General features: G+C 42.7%; 1 protein-coding gene and 1 long non-coding RNA gene across 3 annotated transcripts in view; one reads left to right on the forward strand and one right to left on the reverse strand.

Annotated features, from left to right (window-relative positions):
• LOC123742453 (uncharacterized) lies at positions 1-16,694 on the reverse strand. 2 transcript variants are annotated; one of them, XR_014392145.1, is made up of 5 exons: positions 16,563-16,694; positions 11,634-11,756; positions 4,824-4,978; positions 4,615-4,704; positions 1-3,295 (listed from the first exon to the last, which is right to left on the reverse strand). It is a non-coding gene; the product is annotated as an uncharacterized LOC123742453 (long non-coding RNA). The 2 variants fall into 2 exon arrangements; XR_006769614.2 differs by lacking the exon at positions 16,563-16,694 and adding an exon at positions 15,638-16,145.
• LOC106603043 (ADP/ATP translocase 2) overlaps positions 16,613-22,749 on the forward strand; it is a 25,570-nt gene continuing 19,433 nt past the window's right edge. The window contains exon 1 of the mRNA XM_014196171.3: positions 16,613-16,746. Within this exon, the coding sequence (XP_014051646.1) occupies positions 16,636-16,746 (111 nt within the window). The 5' untranslated portion in view covers positions 16,613-16,635. The remainder of the gene's footprint in view (positions 16,747-22,749) is intronic.

Here is a 22,749-nt window from a genome sequence, read left to right on the forward strand (position 1 = left end):
TACATAAGAAATATTGTATTAAAAACAATTAATACAAAAGTCAAGAGTTGGCTATAACATGAGTACAAACAAAGTGAATGTGTGTGTGTATGTGTGAGTGTAAGCGTATGAGTGTGTGTTTTATGGTGCAGTGGACAGGGAATGTGTGTGTCACCTCTGATCCGGACCCTGTCCAGCCCCACACAAATCAGGACTCCAGTATTACAATCCTCCATTTGTAATGCATCTTATTATGCAATAGTTACCGGTAAAGTTCTAAATTCCCAATGCAAATAATACACTAATTCCATAACAACTGTTAGCAACAGTATTGTAACACAGTCAGCAAATAAATGCTAGAATATGGACCATAGCACAACATATTTACATAAAATAACGTCAGTCAAAACTGATGAGGAAATTACACTGAACAAAAATATAAACGCAACATGCAACAATTTCAAAGATTTTACTGAGTTACAGTTCATATAAGGAAATCAGTCAATTTAAATAAATAAATGAGTCCCTAATCAATGGATTTCACATGACTGGGAATAAAGTTATGCATCTGTTGGTCACAGATACCTTAAAAAAAGTAGGGGTGTGGATCAGAAAACCAGTCAGTATCTGGTGTGACAACTATTTGCCTCATGCAGCGTGACATCTCCGTAGCATAGAGTTGATCAGACTGTTGATTGTGGATGTTGTTCCACTCCTCTTCAATGGCTGTGCTAGGGAGGTCAAAGACCTGGTCGTATGGAGCCAGGTCAACAACCTCTCCCTCAACATGCTCAAGACAAAGGAGATGATTGTGGACTACAGGAAAAGGAGGACTGAGCACGCCCCCATTCTCATCGACGGGGGCTGTAGTGGAGCAGGTTGAGAGCTTCAAGTTCCTTGGTGTCCACATCACCAACAAACTATCATGGTCCAAACACACCAAGACAGTCGCGAAGAGGGCACAACAAAGCCTATTCCCCCTCAGGAGACTGAAAAGATTTGGCATGGATCCTCAGATCCTCAAAAAGTTCTATAGCTGCACCATCGAGGGCATCCTGACTGGTTGCATCACTGCCTGTTATGGCAACTGCTCGGTCTCCATCCGCAAGGCACTACAGAGGGTAGTGCGTACAGCCCAGTACATCACTGGGGCCAAGTTTTCTGCCATCCAGGACTTCTATACCAGGCGGTGTCAGAGGAAGGCCCTAAAAATTGTAGACTGTTCTCTCTGCTACCGCACGGAAAGCAGTACCGGAGCACCAAGTCTAGGTCCAAAAGGCTTCTTAACAGCTTCTAAGACATAAGACTGCTGCTACTACTCTCTGTTTATTATCTCTGCAGTCACTTTAACTCTACCTACATGTACATATTACCTCAATTACCTCAACTAACCGATGCCCCTGCACATTGACTCTGTGCCGGTATCCCCTGTTTATAGCTTCACTATTGTTACTGTTTATAGCCTCGCTACTGCTCTTTAATTATGTTACTTTTATCTTTTACACTTATTTTTCTTAAAACTGCATTGTTGGTTAAGGGTTTGTAAGTAAACATTTCAATGTAAGGTCTACACCTGTTGTATTCGGCGCATGCGACAAATAGAATTTGATTTGAGTTGCAGGATATTGGCGGGAACTGGAACACGCTATCGAACATGTCGATCCAGAGCATCCCAAACATGCTCAATGAGAGACATGTTTGGTAAGTATGTAGGCCATGGAAGAACTTCCAAGAATTGTGTACGGATCCTTGCAACATGGGGCCGTGCATTATCATGCTGAAATTTGATGCTGGTGGATGAATGGCACAATTCAAATTGCCATTGATAAAATGCAATTGTGTTCATTGTCCGTAGCTTATGCCTGCCCATACCATAACCCCACCGCCACCATGGGGCACTCTGTTCATAACGTTGACATTAGCAAACCACTCGCCATATACGCTACGCTGTCTGCCATCTGCCCATTACAGTTGAAACCGGGATTCATTCATGAAGAGCACACTTCTCCAAAGTGCCAGTGGCCATCGAAGGTGAGCTTTTGCCCACTGAAGTCGGTTTTGACGCCGACCTGCAGTCACCCCCAGTGAGGACGACGAGCAGGCAGATGAGCTTCAATGAGACGGTTTCTGACAGTTTGTGCAGAAATTCTTCAGTTGTGCAAAGAAATCAGCTTTTTGTGGATATGGGAAATATTTTATTTCAACTCATGAAACATGGGACCAACACTTTACATGTTGCGTTTATATTTTCGTTCAGTATAGTTGTCACGTCCTGGCCAGTATAAGGGTTAATTGTTATTGTAGTTTGGTCAGGACGTGGCAGAGGGTATTTGTTTTATGTGGTCCGGGGTGGTGTTTTGGTAAAAGGGTGTTTGATTTAGTATTTCCAGGTTTTTTGGTTTATGGTCTAAGTTTATGTATTTCTATGTGTAGTCTAGTAAGTGTGTTTCTATGTGGAGTTAATTGGGGTGGACTTCCAATTGAAGGCAGCTGTGTGGTGTTGCCTTTGATTGGAAGTCCTATATTAGTTGGGTGTGTTTGTGGGAAATTGTTGTGTTTAGCCTTGTGCCTTGCCAGACTGTCAGTGGATCGTTCGTTCTCTTGTTTGTTGTTTTTGTGTTCGTTTTGATTTAATAAATGTTCAAAATGAACAAACACAGTCCTGCTGCATTTTGGTCCTCCTTCACCGACGAAACCCGTGACAATAGTTCATAACTGGAATATAATATAATAATCTAATCTAACTCCAACGATACCATTTCCATAAAAATATCTTGGGAAAACAGGAATAATATCTAACTCAAACGATACCACTTCAAACAGACAGTCATTCCTTAACCACTTTCATCCTCTGGGTCACTGTCCACCACCTCTACATCAGTCCTGACCATACCACCCCCAGCCAACATTGTAAATGCTTGCTGGAAGTTCAATCTGTTCTGCATTTTATTTGGGAGCAGCACAGAGGCATTGGCTCGGCCTAACACTGCCCAAGAGAAGCAAGGGCCTCTTCAAAAAGCCCCAGCTCTCTCTGGCAATAAAAAAGGCCATTGTGTAGGTGTGGCTCTATAAGGTGCCTCTCCTCAGCTGCCCTAAGGCACATGTTGTGCAGCATCACTACACGCTGCTTGGCCCGGAGCAGACTGGCTCCCAAGCTGTTGGACACCTGGGACCAGACTGGATGGTCTTGCCAGAGAACATCCACATACTCCAGTCATTTTGAGGTTCCTTCCATTGTCGGCGTCGATCTGGTGTTTTATTCTCTGCTATTTCCGCTTGACATTTCTGGAGAGCCGCACAGCAATGGTTGATCCATCTAAAAACAATTGAAAATAAATGGTAATATAAATCTTGACGTTTGATCGAAATCTTTCATATACAGTTGTACCAATACAGGGACAAATATGATGGAGACAGCATCCTAAAAAAGTGATTTACATTTCAAGCAGAGTGGTCAGCTGTGATTGTCATCAGTGATTGTTGTTTACACAATCCAAAAACAGTCCATTATAAATCGCAATCTGGGTCAGGTAGGCATGATTTGAAAGCTTGATCTATTGCCAACATTAGTAGTTATGTAATAAAATATGATCTTATAGTGTCAGGCTTTCACAATGCAATTCAGGGAAACATCCTTTTGGTGCGCATAGAAAGGAGTCATGAGTGGCAGGTGCATGTGCCACGGCGAATTTCCTTCACAATAAACAAACGTAGGTTCATTTTGTTCAGAACCACCCAGGGTATGATGCCGTGTCATCTTGTAACTATACATCAAACAAAGTTAGTGATCATAAATGTTGACACTGTATATGACATGCGTTTTAAGATTTGGAAATGTGAAGTGCAATTTTGGACTCATGGGTGTTTGGCTTGCTTGTATGACGTCAAAGTGGTATTTATTATAATCCTCCACGTCTTATCTTTCAAAATACATCGAGTCATTTTCATTTAAAGCATATCCCCCACTCAGACAACAAGAAATGTGCAAAAGTTGCCTAATTACCGGGAGGGATGGGGGAAACTTCTTGTCGCGTGCAGTGCTCAAGTTCAGAACGACTGTCAGTCAAAACCCATACAGAGCTGTGAATCGCAGAGCCTGAGCTCTGACGTCATATATAGCATGTTACTGTATAGCCACTACGTTACAATTTAGGCTCTTATTAGTGCCCAAATCTGCTATTTTCAGCCCGTATACGGGTACGAGTGTAAAGGGTTACTAAGCAGGGGAGGGGCCACTTAAGTTTCTGGGATATGTAGTGGAAAATGGCAGCTGACAACAGGAGGTGATCCGAGTATAAAGCAACAGGGAGTAGCTATGCAGATCCAGGAGATGGTGGGAGCAGGACACAGCGCACACTATAGGAACGTGTCGGTCATGAATGGCAGGGCTAAGCCAGACTGTGTCTATAGAATGGGATAAAACCTTAGGTCAGAGACGTAGCAACTACTTGCTGTGCGAGAGTTTCCACGTATCAGGGACAACATCCTCTTCTCTGTGAGGGTCTCCTTTATCTGATTGGTTCAAACTTCTACGTCCGACAGTGTGCTGCCTATGACATATTCAACTGATTGAATTGGCAGAAATGGATCATTACATATAAACAAAAGATATGAGCAAAACACATGGAATCTAACCTGGAATGCTGCCTAGCAGCACCATCAACTCCTCCTTTGCCTCGGTTTCCTCCTTCAGGACGTTCTGCCGACAGAGTTGTATTTCCAGTGCTAAAACATGAAGGTGAACATACATTTCATAGATTGTTTAAAATACATTGCCGTTGTATTCTGTGCAAAATGATGGGATATCAACACAATCCTGAAAAATGGGCCCTCTCAATACCTACCTTGCCCTGACCCTGGCTGAGTAACAGAGGAGGGAATCAGTGATGGTGTCATCTCTTTTGTGATCTTCCCAAACTTTTGTAGGTAAGACCACAAACTTAATTTGTTCTCCGTCAGCAAGCCTGCTACAAGTCACATATCTGGTACCATCTGTGACCTGAAATGTAAAATACAATCAGAAACCATAATGAGCATTACAATGGGTGATGTTGAATTAAGGAACTAGGACAGATTACAACTAGCTGTTTATGAATACCGTTGTTGTTTTGGCTCTGTACTCCAGCACTTTGGATTTTAAATGATACAATGATATAATTGAAGAGCAGACTGTCAGCTTTAATTTGAGGGTATTTTCATCCATATCAGGTGAACTGTTTAGAAATTACAGAACTTTGTGTACATAGTCCCCCCATTTTAGGAGACCAAAAGTATTGGGACAAATTCACCTATATGTGTATTACCATTCACTGTATCACAAATTAGCTTACTGAGACTTTATACAATGACTGTACACAGTGGTGATTTTAGCATGTAAATCTTGGTGGAGCAAACTCCCAAAACATTTTTTAGGTGCATGCCAGCAAAGGCCACTACACAACACAACACCAAACAATACATGAATTGCACTATAACGGCGACAAGCGGTGCCCACAAACTGTTAGGGCCTACATAAAGCTGTCCCAACAGCAGAGCTTTCTTTCCAGGACCATGGAGTGAATCCTTACCACCACTACACCTGGCTATCAGCAGAGCCTTGTCTGGCAGAGAAACAGTTCATTCAGCCTCATTCACTGATTTAAAAAAAAACATAGCTGATATGGCTGACTTGCTTAAACAAATGTGGTTTCTACTGACAATTGAGATGGCATAAGGGAACGATGAACGGAGAAGAGGCAATCCGTAATTTCAAATAAGACATTAATGTGTGAGCTAAGACGGACGTAGTCAATATAACTATGTGTTCAGCACTTTTGAAATGTACAGTGACAGAATGCAGAACATTCCCTGTACACCAAGTCAGAATCGTAGGATAAATAAAGAGGGCATATAAGCAGACAATGAAAGATCTTAAAATATTAGATGATGACATTGCTCAAAAAACAGGTTATAGGCTACATGTGCACCACCAAGTCAGAAACAGTAACAATAGGCGAAATTATGAGGTGAAAATAGACCAAATTATTAGGATGAGGCACATGGGGTACTAACGGCTTACAACACAACATACACTTAGTATTACTTTCTTAGCTACTGTATGCATATCTCCCTGGCATATTACATAATTTATGCAGCAGCATATAAGACATTTTTGGACTCACCTTGTTATGATGGGCTCACTTGAACAGGGTGGCGCAGCGATTCTTCATGGGCAAATGTTTTACAATTTTACAAAGATTTACAATTCCGAGTTGGATGACCTTTCAAAACGTATTTTCCCAGTCTGAACTCGTTTATTCCCGACTTCCCAGTTGCAATGCTTGCAGTTAGCCACTGTCACGATTACTTCTAAACCACTCATTGTTGAATTTGTGATTTCCAACTTGTTGTATAATGTTTATGGCCGATGAGCACCGATACGTTTTATCTGTAATTTATCGTCATTACTTCTCTTCATATGACAAGGATTAAAAAGGATTTGCCAGTAGATTGTCAACTTGAATCATGATGATGACTGCTAGCTAAGATTTTGAAAGTAAGATGTTGGCATGATCAGTCCAATCAAAGCTACTGTACATATAACGTGATTTAATGTCATTTTATCTATGGCCAATGACCTTCTTGGAAGGGCATTACTAATGTAATTATATGGCAGGACCCAGAGGGCTAGAATTTTTTTATTATATATTTTTTTGCTCTGCCCCACCTGCCCTGAATGACGGCTCGCTACTGACTGTACAAAACATTAGGAACACCTGCTCTTGTCATTACATCGACTGACCAGGTGAAAGCTATGATCCCTTATTGATGTCACTTGTTAAATCCACTTCAATCTGTGTAGATGAAAGGGAGGAGACAGGTTAACAAGGATGTGAGGAGTATGCAATTGAGATTCTCCGTTTATTCCATCTGAGGTCAGTGGCGCCAACTTCCTGACAGTCTCTCGTTCAAACTGACAATGTTTGAACTCCTCAAAGGAATCATTTGTGAGCTTCTTGTAGAGCTCAACTGGCTGGAGAATTAAAAACTACCCCTCATAGAAAACACTTAAATGTATGGTTTGATTTACAATTTAAAATACAACTGCTTTCCAGCAAGGTCATCCCCAGCCAAGACACCCTACACTCCATATGCAGGGCTGCAAACTGGCGCAGGAGGTCCACTGAAATTAATGGGAGGTAGCAAGCTAGAGTCTGTGGCGGATCAGGGTGACAGGTTTCAGCTCACAACTCGGGTAATATCTCTGGACCCACATGCTGAACCCTGACGTTACGCACCACTGCAAATGGCAACAAACATGGCCGCGATTGCGGCTGTCAATGGTTAGAATGGTGCTTGCATTCCTTCCGATCTATGGCTCCCGATCAGCTCTTGGCGTATTTTTCCAAGTTGGAGGAAATCGGAGCAAACCCGGAGTGAAATGTAACGCCGCAGCTCGTAAAGTGTAAGCACATACCGATTTGAGGTTGATGGCTCACACGGGCACTTGCGGTGTCCCGATCATTTTCAAACAGGTTGAATATAGTCAGCCCCAGGTTCCAGCTCACAGCTGCAGAACTGCAGCCACCCTAATCTAGTACACCTGATTCTAATAATTAGCTGGTTGATTAGCTGAATCAGGTTAGTTACAACTGGGGTTGGAGCAAAGACCTACAGAAGGGTAGCTCTCCAGGAAAATGGTTGGAGAGTCCTTTTACTGTTACTGAGTGGACTATAGAGTACCACAGTATGAGTCATAATACCCATAAAACCTAGAGGTCAATCAGGGAAATGGTTCTAATAATAGTTTTTCCACCATTCATTTTTCCCATAGATTTTAGAAACACTTAAAATAAGGGCTGTGTTTCATGTAGGATTACCCTAACGTGACGTTTTGATAACTGTACATTTTTCTAGGACAAGCTGAATTTTATCAATATATTCGCATGTATTTACCCCCCAAAAATGAAACGCTAATTAGCTGCTAATGTGGCTATCATAAAGAACTACAAATGCCATGATGATCTGGTGCGAGACTGCCGAATCAAGGCAAAGGTAAGAATCTCTGGATGAACTATCTAATGTTAACTAAATCTATTAATTCATAATTAGGCTACATTTCTTTATGTTGACATGGATGAAAGCTGTCACCTCTAAGGAGGGTATTCCTGTCCGTAGGTTTCCTATAGAGATCTGTAGAGAGGGATGCTTTGTCCTTAATAACCATCACATCAAGAAAACTGATTTGTGATAGGTCATAGTTAACGATGAAGTGAAGGTGTTCATTCATAGAGTTTAGATAAGCATGGAATTCCAAAAGTTCTTCCTGGGTGCCTGTATAGATCACGAAAATGTAATCCAAATATCTCAGAATTAGGAGAATATTGGTGAGAAAAGGGTTCAGGTCTGGATTCAGCACCACCTGTTTTTCAAACATTCCTAGATATAGGTTAGCATAATAAGGAGCCATAGTGCTCCCCATCGCTGTCCTTTTGGTCTGGAGGAAGAAGTCACCTCTACAGAGAAAATAGTTGGAGGTTAGTACCAGTTCAGCCAAGTCCACAATACAATTGGTGCTGGGTAGAGCATTAGGGGGACTTTCATTGAGGTAGAAATTGAGCGCCTCTAGGCCGCCCTGGTGGGGATGTTAGTATATAGACTGGTAACATAAAAAATACACAGAATAGAATTTTCAGATATATGGTCCACAGATTTTAAAAAATGTATAAAATCAATAGTCTCTAGTATACGTGGGGAGGGAGATCACCCAGGGTCTCACAAAATGGTCTACAAAGGTAGAGATATTCTCTGTCAGAGATCCGTTACTGCTCACAATGGGCCTGCCTGGTATAGGTGGTGTCATGCTCTTGTGAATGTTGGGTAGAGTGTATATGACAGGTGTGGTTGGGCAGTCAACTTTAATCTAGTCATATTCTGGCTTTGTAATTTCCCTTTCATTCAAAAAATGTTGACAATTTATCATGGATCAGAGACTTGAATTGATTAGTAGGGTACTTTGGGAGTCATCCTCACTAAGTTGTCTCAGAATTTGTCTCAGAATGTCCTTTTCATAGTGATACTAAATGCAGCAGACTATTGCACCTCCTTTGTCGGCAGGTTTAATCCTGTTATGGCTAGGGGGCAGTATTTTCACGGCTGGATAAAAAACGTACCCGATTTAATCTGATTATTAGTCCTGCCCAGAAACTAGAATATGCATATAATTATTAGCTTTGGATAGAAAACACTCCAAAGTTTCTAAAACTGTTTGAATGGTGTCTGTGAGTATAACAGAACTCATTTGGCAGGCCAAAACGTGAGAAGATTCTGTACAGGAAGTACCCTGTCTGACCATTTCTTGAACTTCTTTGCCATCTCTATTCATTACAAAGGATCTCTTCTCTAACGTGACACTTCCTACGTCTTCCATAGGCTCTCAGAGCCCGGGAAAAACCTGAATGTCGTCATCCCAGCCCCAGGCTGAAACACATTATCGCCTTTCTCAAGTGGCCGATCAAGGGACTGTGGGCTTAGGCGCGTGCACTGGCTGCCCCCGTCTTTGTGATTTTTCCTCTGTTTACCGAAAAGGAGATTGCCGGTCGGAATAGTATCGCTTTTTTACGAGATAAATTGCATAAAAATTGATTTTAAACAGCGGTTGACATGCTTCGAAGTACGGTAATGGAATATTTAGAAAAGATTTTGTCACGAATTGCGCCATGCGCGCGACCCTGATTTACCATTTCGGATAGTTTCTGGAACGCACGAACAAAACGCCGCTATTTGGATATAACGATGGATTATTTTGGACCAAACCAACATTTGTTATTGAAGTAGCAGTCCTGGGAGTGCATTCTGACGAAGACAACAAAAGGTAATCAAACTTTTGTAATAGTAAATCTGATTTTGGTGAAGGCTAAACTTGCCGGGTGTCTAAATAGCTAGCCCGTGATGGCTGGGCTATGTACTTAGAATATTGCAAAATGTGCTTTCACCAAAAAGCTATTTTAAAATCGGACATATCGAGTGCATAGAGGAGTTCTGTATCTATAATTCTTAAAATAATTGTTATGCTTTTTGTGAACGTTTATCGTGAGTAATTTAGTAAAATTTTAGTAAATTCTCCGGAAGTTTGCGGGGGGTATGCTAGTTCTGAACGTCACATGCTAATGTAAAAAGCAGTTTTTTGATATAAATATGAACTTGATTGAACAAAACATGCATGTATTGTATAACATAATGTCCTAGGTGTGTCATCTGATGAAGATCATCAAAGGTTAGTGCTGCATTTAGCTGTCTTCTGGGTTTTTGTGACATTATATGCTAGCTTGAAAAATGGGTGTCTGATTATTTCTGGCTGGGTACTCTGCTGACATAATCTAATGTTTTGCTTTCGCTGTAAAGCCTTTTTGAAATCGGACAGTGTGGTTAGATAAAGGAGAGTCTTGTCTTTAAAATGCTGTGAAATAGTCATATGTTTGAAAAATTGAAGTTTTTGTATTTTTGAGGAATTTGTAATTCGCGCCACGCCTATCATTGGATATTGGAGCAGGTGTTCCGCTAGCGGAACGTCTAGATGTAAGAGGTTATAATGATACTGGAGTCATTTTTCAGTTCCATAAGAGATTCTTTCTCTGCTTTGGACATATTGTGGAATACCTTGTATTCTTTTTTTCTTAGCCAGGAGATTATGTACATCTTTCTCAACTAGGCAGCATTATGTTTCAAGAGAGGGATTTCTTTTGGGTGGTAAAAATGTGAAATATGTATTTTCCCTTGTCATGTCCTCAGGGCGAGAGTCAAGTTCATTGTCATTGAGGTTATCAATTGGAAAAACATTAGCACTTTTTTCAGTTTCCTGTCTGGTTACTAATATCGTTCAATAGATTAACATTGGCAGGTGCATAGGGAGCAACCCCGTTACCAAAAAATATAGTCAATCTCAAACTACGAAAAAACTTTTGAAAGTCTATAACTGTGTCACAGTCATTGGCCTGTGATGTTGGAACAAATTATAGTGCCTTACCTAGGGCAGATGAACATGTATCAGATACAGACCTGTTGGACAAGTTTATTACCATGTCTTGCTCCGTGTGTGGGGCGGGGACTTTAGGTGTTGTCTTACATAGGGAAAACCCGTAGAAGCCTTAAGACACAGATCAGTGAGCACCGCAGCAATATACGGACAGGTGAGACAAAAAATCCGGTTGCTGCTCATTTTGTACAAGCTGGACATCCTGCTAGTTCTCTGAGATACATTGGAATACAAAGAGTCAAGATGTCACACAGTGGAGGGGACATTGAGAGGAAACGTCTTCAAAGGGAATCTTTCTGGATCCACAGGCTGAACACACTGTCTCCTCTTGGCCTTAACGAGGAGTTTGACTTGAAACCGTTTTTATAGTTTCAATAATTCTAAATTGTGTTTTTTTTTTATCCTAATTGAATATTGTATGTGTATGTATATTACTATAAATATTGATCACATTCTCTGTGTATGATCATATATTTTGATACATTGAATGTTAATATTGTGAAACTATGTTGTACATTTTTTACCTCCTGTTTCAGGAAGTGATGTCACTGAGTACTGCCCATATAAATAGGACCTTCCACCCTGGGATATGGATGCCTGATGAAGACCTAAGGGTCGAAACGTTGTAAATAAATATCACCTGGGAGCATGAAAAGCAGTGTGCAGCATTTTCCTTTCTGTTTTCCAGGAGTGTACGTGCTATCACTCCTCTGGTCTTGTCTCTGTAAACCAGCGTAGCTTGTTTTCTTCTAAAAGATGGCATCTGTAAAGAAAAACAAGACAATGACAAATAAGTTTGATTTATTCTAAATGCAGATATAATATTAATTACATTTAAATGATCTGATACACAGGACACAGTTATCCATCATCATGCATGACTGGTGTAGGTACATTGCTTACACTCTCAAATGTTTTCTTATAGGGAATCTGTTATGGGTAGGAAGTTGTGCTTCGCAAAGACACAAGAAGTCTGAAATGGCTTCTGAAACAGGTGATGACATCTTTTGCCTTCAAGTATGGGTTGGAATATCACACACACATACATATACATATATATATATATACTATACTATATATATATCTATATATATATATATATATATATATATATATAGTATATATATATATATATATATATATATAATAGCGATAAATAAACAATATACAGTTGAAGTCGGAAGTTTACATAGACTTAGGTTGGAGTCATTAAAACTCGTTTTTCAACCACTCCACTAATTTCTTGTTAACAAACTATAGTTTTGGCAAGTCGGTTAGGACATCTACTTTGTCCATGACAAAAGTAATTTTTCCAACAATTGTTTACAGACAGATTATTTCACATATAATTGACTGTATCACAATTCCAGTGGGTCAGAAGTTTACACACATTAAGTTGACTGTGCCTTTAAACAGCTTGGAAAATTCCAGAAAACGATGTCATGGCTTTAAAAGCTTCTGATAAGCTAATTGACATAATTTGAGTCAATTGGAGGTGTACCCGTGGATGTATTTCAAGGTCTACCTTCAAACTCAGTGCCTCTTTGCTTGACATCATGGGAAAATCAAAAGAAATCAGCCAAGAACTCAGAAATAAAATTGTAGACCTCCACAAGTCTGGTTCATCATTGGAAGCAATTTCCAAACGCCTGAAGGTACCACATTCATCTGTACAAACAATAGTACGCAAGGATAAACACCATGGGACCACAGAGCCGTCATACCGCTCAGGAAGGAGATGCGTTCTGTCTCCTAGAGATGAACGTACTTTTGTGCAAAAAGTGCAAATCAATCCCAGAACAACAGCAAAGGACCTTGTGAAGTTGGAGGAAACAGGTACAAAAGTATCTATATCCACAGTAAAACGAGTCCTATACCGACATAACCTGAAAGGCCGCTCAGCAAGGAAGAAGCCACTGCTCCAAAACCACAATAAAAAAGCCAGACTACGGTTTGCAACTGCACATGGGTACAAAGATCGTACTTTTTGGAGAAATGTCCTCTGGTCAGATGAAACAAAAATAGAACTGTTTGTCCATAATGACCATCGTTATGTTTGGAGGAAAAAGGGGGAGTCTTGCAAGCCGAAGAACACCATCCCAACCGTGAAGCACGGGGGTGGCAGCATCATGTTGTGGGGGTGCTTTGCTGCAGGAGGGACTGGTGCACTTCACAAAATAGATGGTATCATGAGAAAGGTAAATTATGTGGATATATTGAAGCAACATCTCAAGACATCAGTCTGGAAGTTAAAGCTTGGTCGCAAATGGGTCTTCCAAATGGACAATGACCCCAAGCATACTTCCAAAGTTGTGGCAAAATGGCTTAAGGACAACAAAGTCAAGGTAGTGGAGTGGCCATCACAAAGCCCTGACCTCAATCCTATAGAACATTTGTAGGCAGAACTGAAAAAGCATGTGCGAGCAAGGAGGCCTACAAACCTGACTCAGTTACACCAGCTCTGTCAGGAGGAATGGGCCAACATTCATCAACTTATTGTGGGAAGCTTGTGGAAAGCTACCCGAAACACTTGACCCAAGTTAAACAATTTAAAGGCAACGCTACCAAATACTAATTGAGTGTATGCAAACTTCTGACCCACTGGGAATGTGATGAAAGAAATAAGAGCTGAAATAAAATATTCTCTCAACTATTATTCTGACATTTCACATTCTTAAAATAAAGTGGTGATCCTAACTGACCTAAGACAGGGAGTGTTTATTGGGATTAAATGTCAGGAATTGTGAAAAACTGAGTTTAAATGTATTTGGCAAAGGTGTATGTAAACTTCCGACATCAACTGTATATATCTGTTCCTTTCATCCCAACTGTCATTTAATTTGATTGGTGTAAACAAGAGATAGGGGGATTTCCCACCATAATGCGCATACCATACCAGTCATTTTATTTCAGATTAATTAAGACAAGTCATCAAGAGCACACTTCAGGCTTAAGGAAATAAGCTGCATCCTGTCGTGGATTTAAAAGTATAGAAATGGTGTAAGCGTTGGCTAGAGTGCGTTTAAATCCATGGGCGAAAGTGTACTAGTGCACACTTTGGGAGAAGTGTGGAGAATTAAGATGCAACCAGAGAATGGAGACGCAGCCAGAAAAAGATAAATGAGATGCTGCCAAACACCCAAAAAAGGAAATGACACGATGCCAAAAATATCAACTTCATGGACTGACTGGTTCTGTATGGGATGACCTGAAGAGATACTTTGAGGCAAGCTGACTGTTTTTGATGCTTTGCCTCCAGTCATTGCTGACGTCCATATAGAGGTCTCCACGGACCCAGCTGGGGCTTTCCCACCAAGACCCAATATGCATAAACAATTTATTTTAATTTAGAGACCCGTTCCATATAGACAGACCTGGTCTGATCCAGACCTGGCCGGAGCCGAGTGAGGGAAGCAGCAAAAATCAATCATTGTTGGCGTCCACCCCTTGGGTTGTGCCGTGGCGGAGATCTTTGTGGGCTATACTCTGCCTTGTCTTAGGACGGTAAATTGGTGGTTGGAGACATCCCTCTAGTGGTGTGGGGGCTGTGCTTTGGCAAAGTGGGTGGGGTTATATCCTGCCTGTTTGGCCCTGTCCGGGGGTATCATCGGATGGGGCCACAGTGTCTTCTGATCCCTCCTGTCTCAGCCTCCAGTATTTATGCTGCAGTAGTTTATGTGTCGGGGGGCTAGGGTCAGTCTGTTACATCTGGAGTATTTCTCTTGTCTTATCCGGTGTCCTGTGTGAATTTAAATATGCTCTCTCTAATTCTCTCTTTCTTTCTCTCTTTCTTTCTTTCTCTCGGAGGACCTGAGCCCTAGGACCATGCCTCAGGACTACCTGGCATGATGACTCCTTGCTGTCCCCAGTCCACCTGGCCATGCTGCTGCTCCAGTTTCAACTGTTCTGCCCGCGGCTATGGAACCCTGACCTGTTCACCGGACGTGCTTGTTGCACCCTCGACAACTACTATGATTATTATTATTTGACCATGCTGGTCATTTATGAACATTTTAACATCTTGACCATGTTCTGTTATAATATCCACCCGGCACAGCCAGAAGAGGACTGGCCACCCCTCATAGCCTGGTTCCTCTCTAGGTTTCTTCCTAGGTTTTTGGCCTTTCTAGGGAGTTTTTCCTAGCCACCGTGCTTCTTTCACATGCATTGCTTGCTGTTTGGGGTTTTAGGCTGGGTTTCTGTACAGCACTTTGAGAAATCAGCTGATGTACGAAGGGCTATATAAATAAATTTGATTTGATTTGTTTAAGCAACTTTATTAAAAGGAGATGATACAGTGCGAGAGGAAGAGAGATATGACGCTCTTGCAGGCGGGGTGGGGCTATACTGTGAGCGAGTGACACGGGGGGCAGGGAGGAGCAGGGAGGAGGAGGAGGGGGGAAAGGGGATGAACAGGCAGGAGGGATAGACGCAAACAACCAAGCCAACTCGTGCTATAATAGACTCTGCAATAGCTAGGTTATTTATCATCAAATATGATTACATAGTGCCTGTCTTGACTGCATCAAACCAGGAGAATTAGTAAGCATGAGCTAACTAGGGTAATTGAGGCTGCACTACACGCGCTTTCTCATCCTACAGTTACAAAGAACAACTCCATTCAAATATTAAGAAGCAGCCTACCTGTTAGCTCTTGGTCGTTGTAGCCTATTCTTCTCCTTGAACTTTTAATTCTGTAATTTTAATTCCATCTTCCATTGATTAGATATCTCCTAACTTTTGACACACACGGAAGCTCTATGGCCGTAGCATATTTCCGCTTTTGCTGATTTATGATTGGCCAACAACAACAACAAACTACCTCTTGTGAAAAGCAAGAGCAGCAGCATAAATTATAAAATGTCTCTCCCTCTCTCTACTGCAGCAGTCGCGTTTGGATCTGTACCGGCCCTTTCGGTCAAGTCAGTGAAAAGTACACATACCCATGACAATCATATCAGATCTGACCCAGACCCGTGACATTATTTAGAAATCTGGATCCGGACTCACTCGGGCCTTGGGTACAGGTGGATCCGTGAATAGCTCTAGTCCCTAAGCTTAACCCTTACCTAACCGGATAGCACGGACCTTGTAATTTATCCGCAGCCATGCCAAATGGGCTTCTTCGTTGGACATGCGCAAACAGATTAACGTGTTTCGCTTAAAGCGGCAATCAGCTATTCATACAATAACAAAACGCCACACCTATTTCGGTATAAAAATATAAAAAAAACTGAGGGATGGGGCTGGAAAACTGTAACCACTCTGAAATTTATAGACAAAGCTATGGATGCAAGAACTGACCATCATTGACATCAACATGATAGTTCTAACCATGTTTTGAGGCTATATAGTGTTTGTTTACATTTACTTTGTTTACAAACATTGGAGTAAAACAAGCTTATATTTTGGGTTCTGATGGGGTAGGCCTACGACAGCTCATGAGGCATTTCTAAGTTATTCTTTAAGCATCAGTGGGTGCATATTCAATTATGTCCTAAAAATGTATGTAGCAACTGCAGATTGCCCCTTTAACAGGTTGTGCCAGGAAAGTCGGTGTATGTTATACCTGCCATCCGCTGTTGGAGGGCAGAGGGGATATCTGGGTGATCCGTCTGCAAGTCATCTTCCAACATCTCACAATGAATGAGACCGCAGTTTCATTCGCAAAGGATTTCTTGGCTGGTGGAATCTCCGCTGCCATCTCCGAAACGGCGGTTGCTCCCATCGAGAGAGTCAAGCTTCTCCTTCAGGTAGCTATGGTTCCGTAGTAGCTTTGAGACACAACATGGGGAGTGTGTATGTGTATTGGTTGGACTCCCTGAGCTGTGCATCGTTATGGCGACGGAAAATGACCCGACCACAATATAGCCGGATCACAAAAAAAAACGTATAGTCCCTAGGAACTCTACTTACCAGATGTAAAGTGAAATGTGTCCCGCACTATCAATTAAATGTCTGAATGCCAACTTTTGTCCCAACTGCACCATACTACTGATGTGTGGAAAGTGGTAGGAAGTCTCGTGTGGCTCAGTTGGTAGAGCATGGTGTTTGCAACGCCAGGGTTGTGGGTTCGTTTCCCACGGGGGACCAGTACAAAAAAAAAAGGGTATGTAATTCACTAGTGTAAGTCGCTCTGGATAAGAGCGTCTGCTAAATTACTAAAATGTAAACGTAAGTCTCGCATGACTGATCTAAGGGACAGAAATTGGATATCAAACAGGGCCGGCTCCAGGCATAGGCGAAATAAGCGGTCTTTTTGGGCACCATGCCGCTAGCCCCCCCTCCTCCCGTAAACTGCACATTAACTCAACTTTCAGATCGTGAAGTGAGCTCCCATGAAGCTATTAACACTTACTTAATGTGCTAATCAGTTGAAGTTGTACTCTGGCTGCCATATTTTTTTATTTTGAACTTCCCTTGTCTTACTAAAGTATGCAATTAGTCCTATTATAATTATTTTCCCCTACCTTCCTTCCTTCCTCCACCACATGGCATAGCTCTGTAATACAGCAGTACACTTGTGGTGGAATATAATGCAGGACAGACAGGTGAATAATGTTGAACTCGCACATACCAAAAGGGATTTACAACAATTAATTAAATGAACAGCCTGTGGAAAAAAACAACCTGCCAATATTTAAGATTATAACATGAAAAAGTAGTTTTTTGTGGAACAAGTGTGTCATGGACTTAATTAATTTAATTGTAATGAATATACCCACATGGCAGTTATAGAATGAAATACATGAGTATAGGCTAACATCAACACATAAACAATCAAATGCCATTTAGTTGAGGAAACACAAGTATGAATCCAGGCTGTATCACATCCGGCCGTGATTGGGAGTCCCATAGGGCTGCGCACAATTGGCCCAGCGTCGTCCGGGTTTGACCTGGGCAGGCCGTCATTGTGAATAAGAATTTGTTCTTAACTGACTTGCCTAGTTAAATAAAGGTTAAATCATGTATTTAAAAAAGTACATATGAGAGGGGGGCAGTCTTGTCAGAAGTAAGGTTTGGGTGTTTATTTTTATTCTCCGTGCTGGCGTGTGGTATAGAGAAGAGGTGGGTGCTACAGGTGGTTCTGCCAGTCACTTTCCCTCCACAGGCAGCCAGTCTCAGAAGGTGGACTTGAAGAGGGAGACTGTAAAGTCCAGGCACAGCTGCTCTCTTTGCTCTTGGAGTGTTTGCAGTGCTAGTGTATGTAGTCCATCTGTGTATCTCACTGTGCCCAGGATGATATGTCAAGCCCAGGTCCTTAGCAGATTAGATGAAACCACATGACATTAACAGTAGCTGTAATGAACAGTGGGATCTTGGAGGGTGGTTGATCATGGAGGATCCAGGTCTGGGGAAGGGATACAGTACGCGTCTCAGAGCATGGCAGAAAGCCTAGATCCTGAAGAACAAGAGCAGAATAAAAGGGAAAGATATAGGGGCATAGAAGGATGCAGAAAGAAAACACACAGGTTACAGGTAGACACTAGACCCACTCCAATTCGTATACTGCCCCAACAGATGCACAGGTGACGCAATCTCAATCGCACCCCACACTGGCTTTTCCCATCTGGAGAAAAGGAACACCTATGTGAGAATACTGTTCATTGACTACAGCTCAGCGTTCAACACCATAGTGCCCTCAAAAAGCTCATCACTGGGACTAAACACCTCCCTCTGCAACTGGATCCTGGACTTCCAGACGTGCTGACCCCAGGTGGTAAGGGTAGGCAACAACACATCTGCCACGCTGATCCTCAACACGGGGGCACCTCAGGGGTGCGTGCTTAGTCCCCTCCTGTACTCCCTGTTCACCCACGACCTCATCCTCAATGTGAGCAAGACAAAGGAGCTTATTGTTGACTACAGGAAAAGGAGGGCCGAACAGGCCCCCATTAACATCAACGGGGCTGTAGTGGAGCGGGTAGAGAGTTTCAAGTTCCTTCGTGTTCATGTCACCAACAAGCTATCATGGTCCAAACACACCAAGACACTTGTGAAGAGGGCACAACAACACCTTTTCCCCTCAGGAGACCGAAAAGATTTGGCATGGGTCCCCAGATACTCAAAAAGTTCTACAGCTTCACCATCGAGAGCATCCTGACCGGTTGCATCACCGCCTGGTATGGCAACTGCTCGGCATCCGACTGTAAGGCGCTACAGAGGGTAGTGCATACGGCCCAGTTCATCACTGGGGCCAAGCTTCCTGCCATCCAGGACCTATATACTAGGCAGTGTCAGAGGAAAGCCCAACATTTTTTCAAAGACTCCAGTCACCCAAGTCATAGACTGTTCTCTCTTCTACTGCACGGCAAGCGGTACCGGAGGGCCAAGTCTAGGTCCAAAAGGCTCCTTAACAGCTTCTACCCCCAAGCCATAAGACTGCTGAACAATTAATCAAATGGCCACCCAGACTTTTTACATTGACACCCCCCCACTTTGTTTTTACACTGCTGCTACTCGCTGTTTATTATCTATACATTGTCATATTACCACTACCTACATGTACAAATTACCTAGACTAATCTGTACCCCGCACATTGGCTTCCGTACCGGTACACCCTGTATATAGCCCCATTATTGTTATTTTATTGTGTTAATTTGTATGACATTTTTCACTTTAGTTTATTTAGTAAATATTTTCTTAACTCTTTCTTGGACTGCATTGTTGGTTAAAGGCTTGGAAGTAAGCATTTCATGGTAAGGTCTACCTACACCTGTTGTATTAGGCACATGTGACAAATAAAATTTGATTTGATCCAGGCCAAGGTGAATTGTCCCCATATTGCACCTATCCAATCTGCTCAGGTCTACACAAGTGTATATGTTGTAAGGGCTAGGGTTGATTTGGGATTCAGGGATAAGCTCTTTCTCAATTTGTCTTTCTTCGATTCCTTACGTCCTCTTCACCTCGAAATGTTTTGTGGTAGTTTTTACCCCTTTTTCTCCACAATTTCGTGATATCCAATTGCTAGTTACAGTCTTGTCCCATCACTGCAACTCTGGTACAGACTCGGGAGAGAATGCCAATAGTGTGCAAAGCTGTCGTCAAGGCAAAGGGTGGCTATTTGAAGAATGTCAAATATAAAATATTAGGTGACTTTTTTGGTTACTACATGATTCCATATGTGTTATTTCATAGTTTTGATGTCTTCACTATTATTCTACAATGTAGAAAATAGTAAAAGTAAAGAAAAACCCTTTAATGTTTATGTGTTCTAAAACTTTTGACCGGTTGTGTAAACTATAAAGGCAACACTATAACCATGTTACTACATATAAAGGGCTGAAACTAAAGCACCACTAGGTGGAAGTATTAACACATTAATGCCTAGGGCATTATGAAGGATTAAACGGATGGAATATGACTAATTCCTATAAGGACCCCGAAAGAGTGGGACCTAATACAATTTCCAACGTAACTACTTATTTCCCTCATTAAAATGCAAATAAATTTATAACATTTTTGACATGCGTTTTTCTGGATTTTTTGGTTGTTATTCTGTCTCTCACTGTTCAAATAAACCTACCATTAAAATGATAGACTGATCCTTTCTTTGTCGGTGGGCAAACGTACAAAATCAGCAGGGGATAAAATACTTTTTTCCCCCACTGTATAGATTTCAAAATTGTTGGCAAGAGATTTTCGATGTACCAATTTCAAGGCACATGATTTATGAATTGACACGCAATTTTCCGTTCCTCCTAAGAGCCCTAATCTGCTCACTTAAATGAATATGAACAGCATAATCAAAGTGAGGACAATCGGCGATCTGCTGTGTACTAATGGCCTATTATAACCTGGAGTCACACCTTTTCAGTACTCCTCACTCTGCCCCAAACTCCACCCTTAAAACAGTTACCATTAAAAAACAAGCTGTTTATTTCAAAAAATGGCATGGCGACCAAAGAGCCAGTGCAAGAGACGTCACTACAGTCCCTGGTTCTAATCCAGGCTGTATCACATCCGGCCGTGATTGGGAGTCCCATAGGGCGGCGCACAATTGGCCCAGCATCGTCCGAGTTTGGCCGGAGTAGGCCGTCATTGTAAATAAGAATTTGTTTTTAACTGACTTGCATAGTTAAATAAAGGTTAAATAAATGTAAAAAATAAAAAGAGAACAGACGAAATGGACATAATTTTCCTCAAGCCAGCTTCTTTCTATGGTGCTACCCGTTCCACTTTAAAACAATGTTTCCATAACATACTGCAGGCCTAAAACCTAAGGGTTTAACCTTCTGAATTAATGATTATATTGAAGATAATGAGTTCAGAGAGCCGATCTGTTATCCAACGATTATTATTATTATTAACCCAGCATTATAATTATATAAAAGCCCCTTAGATGTTAGATAACATGTTTTCAAACACTTGTTTTTCACAAGGGCTATTAGCAGGATAATAGTCACGATGTGGTCCCAAAAACACCTCTCTGACATACTGCATATTGTCACGATCGTCAAAAGGAGTAGACCAAGGCGCAGCGTACTTAGAGTTCCACATGTTTAATAAATAAGAAACTCACCAAAAACAATACAGAAGAAAACGAACCGTGATGTTCTGGGCTGCTCACAGGCAGCTACACAAAAACAAGTACCACAACTAAAGGTGGAAAAAAGGGCTGCCTAAGTATGATTCCTAATCAGAGACAACGATAGACAGCTGCCTCTGATTAGGAACCATAGTCGGCTCAACACAAATAAATATAAACCATAGAATGCCCACCCCACACCCTGATCTAACAACCTAGAGAAATAAACCGTCTCTCTCAGGTCAGGACGTGACAGTACCCCCCCCCCCCCCCCCCAAAGGTGTGGACTCCCGGCCGCAAACCTGAACCTATAGGGGAGGGTCCGGGTGGGCATCTGTACTTGGCGGCGGCTCTGGTTCGGGGCGTAGCACCCACACCGCCCGCTGATCCCCCCGCTTCTGTGTCGCCGGAGGAACCAGACCATAGATCATCGCCGGAGGCTCTGCGCTGCCGACCGCCACTGAAGACTCTGGGCTGCAGGCTGCTGCTGAAGACACTGGGCTGCAGACCGTCGCTGAAGACTCTGGGCTGCAGGCTGCTGCTGAAGACACTGGGCTGCAGACCGTCGCTGAAGACTCTGGGCTGCAGACCGTCGCTGAAGACTCTGGGCTGCAGACCGTCGCTGAAGACTCTGGGCTGCAGACCGTCGCTGAAGACTCTGGGCTGCAGACCGTCGCTGAAGACTCTGGGCTGCAGACCGTCGCTGAAGACTCTGGGCTGCAGACCGTCGCTGAAGACTCTGGGCTGCAGACCGTCGCTGAAGACTCGGGGCTGCAGACCGTCGCTGAAGACTCGGGGCTGCAGACCGTCGCTGAAGACTCGGGGCTGCAGACCGTCGCTGAAGACTCGGGGCTGCAGACCGTCGCTGAAGACTCGGGGCTGCAGACCGTCGCTGAAGTCTCGGGGCTGCAGACCTTCGCTGAATACTCCGGGCTGCAGGCCGTCGCTGGAGGCTCCGGGCTGCAGGCCGTCGCTGGAGGCTCCGGACTGGGGAGCGTCGCTGAAGGCTCCGGACAGGGGACCGTCGCTGCAGGCTCCGTGCCATGGATCATCACTACAGGTTCCGCGCCATGGATTATCACTGGAGGCTCCGTGCCATGGATCATCTCTACAGGCTCCGGGCCATGGATTATCCCTACAGGCTCCGGGCCATGGATTATCACTGGAGGCTTCGTGCCATGGATCATCCCTAGAGGCTCCGGGCCATGGATCATCACTGGAGGC

Source organism: Salmo salar, chromosome 04, assembly GCF_965601325.2.
Source record: "Salmo salar chromosome 04, fSalSal1, whole genome shotgun sequence".
NCBI lineage: Eukaryota > Metazoa > Chordata > Actinopteri > Salmoniformes > Salmonidae > Salmo > Salmo salar.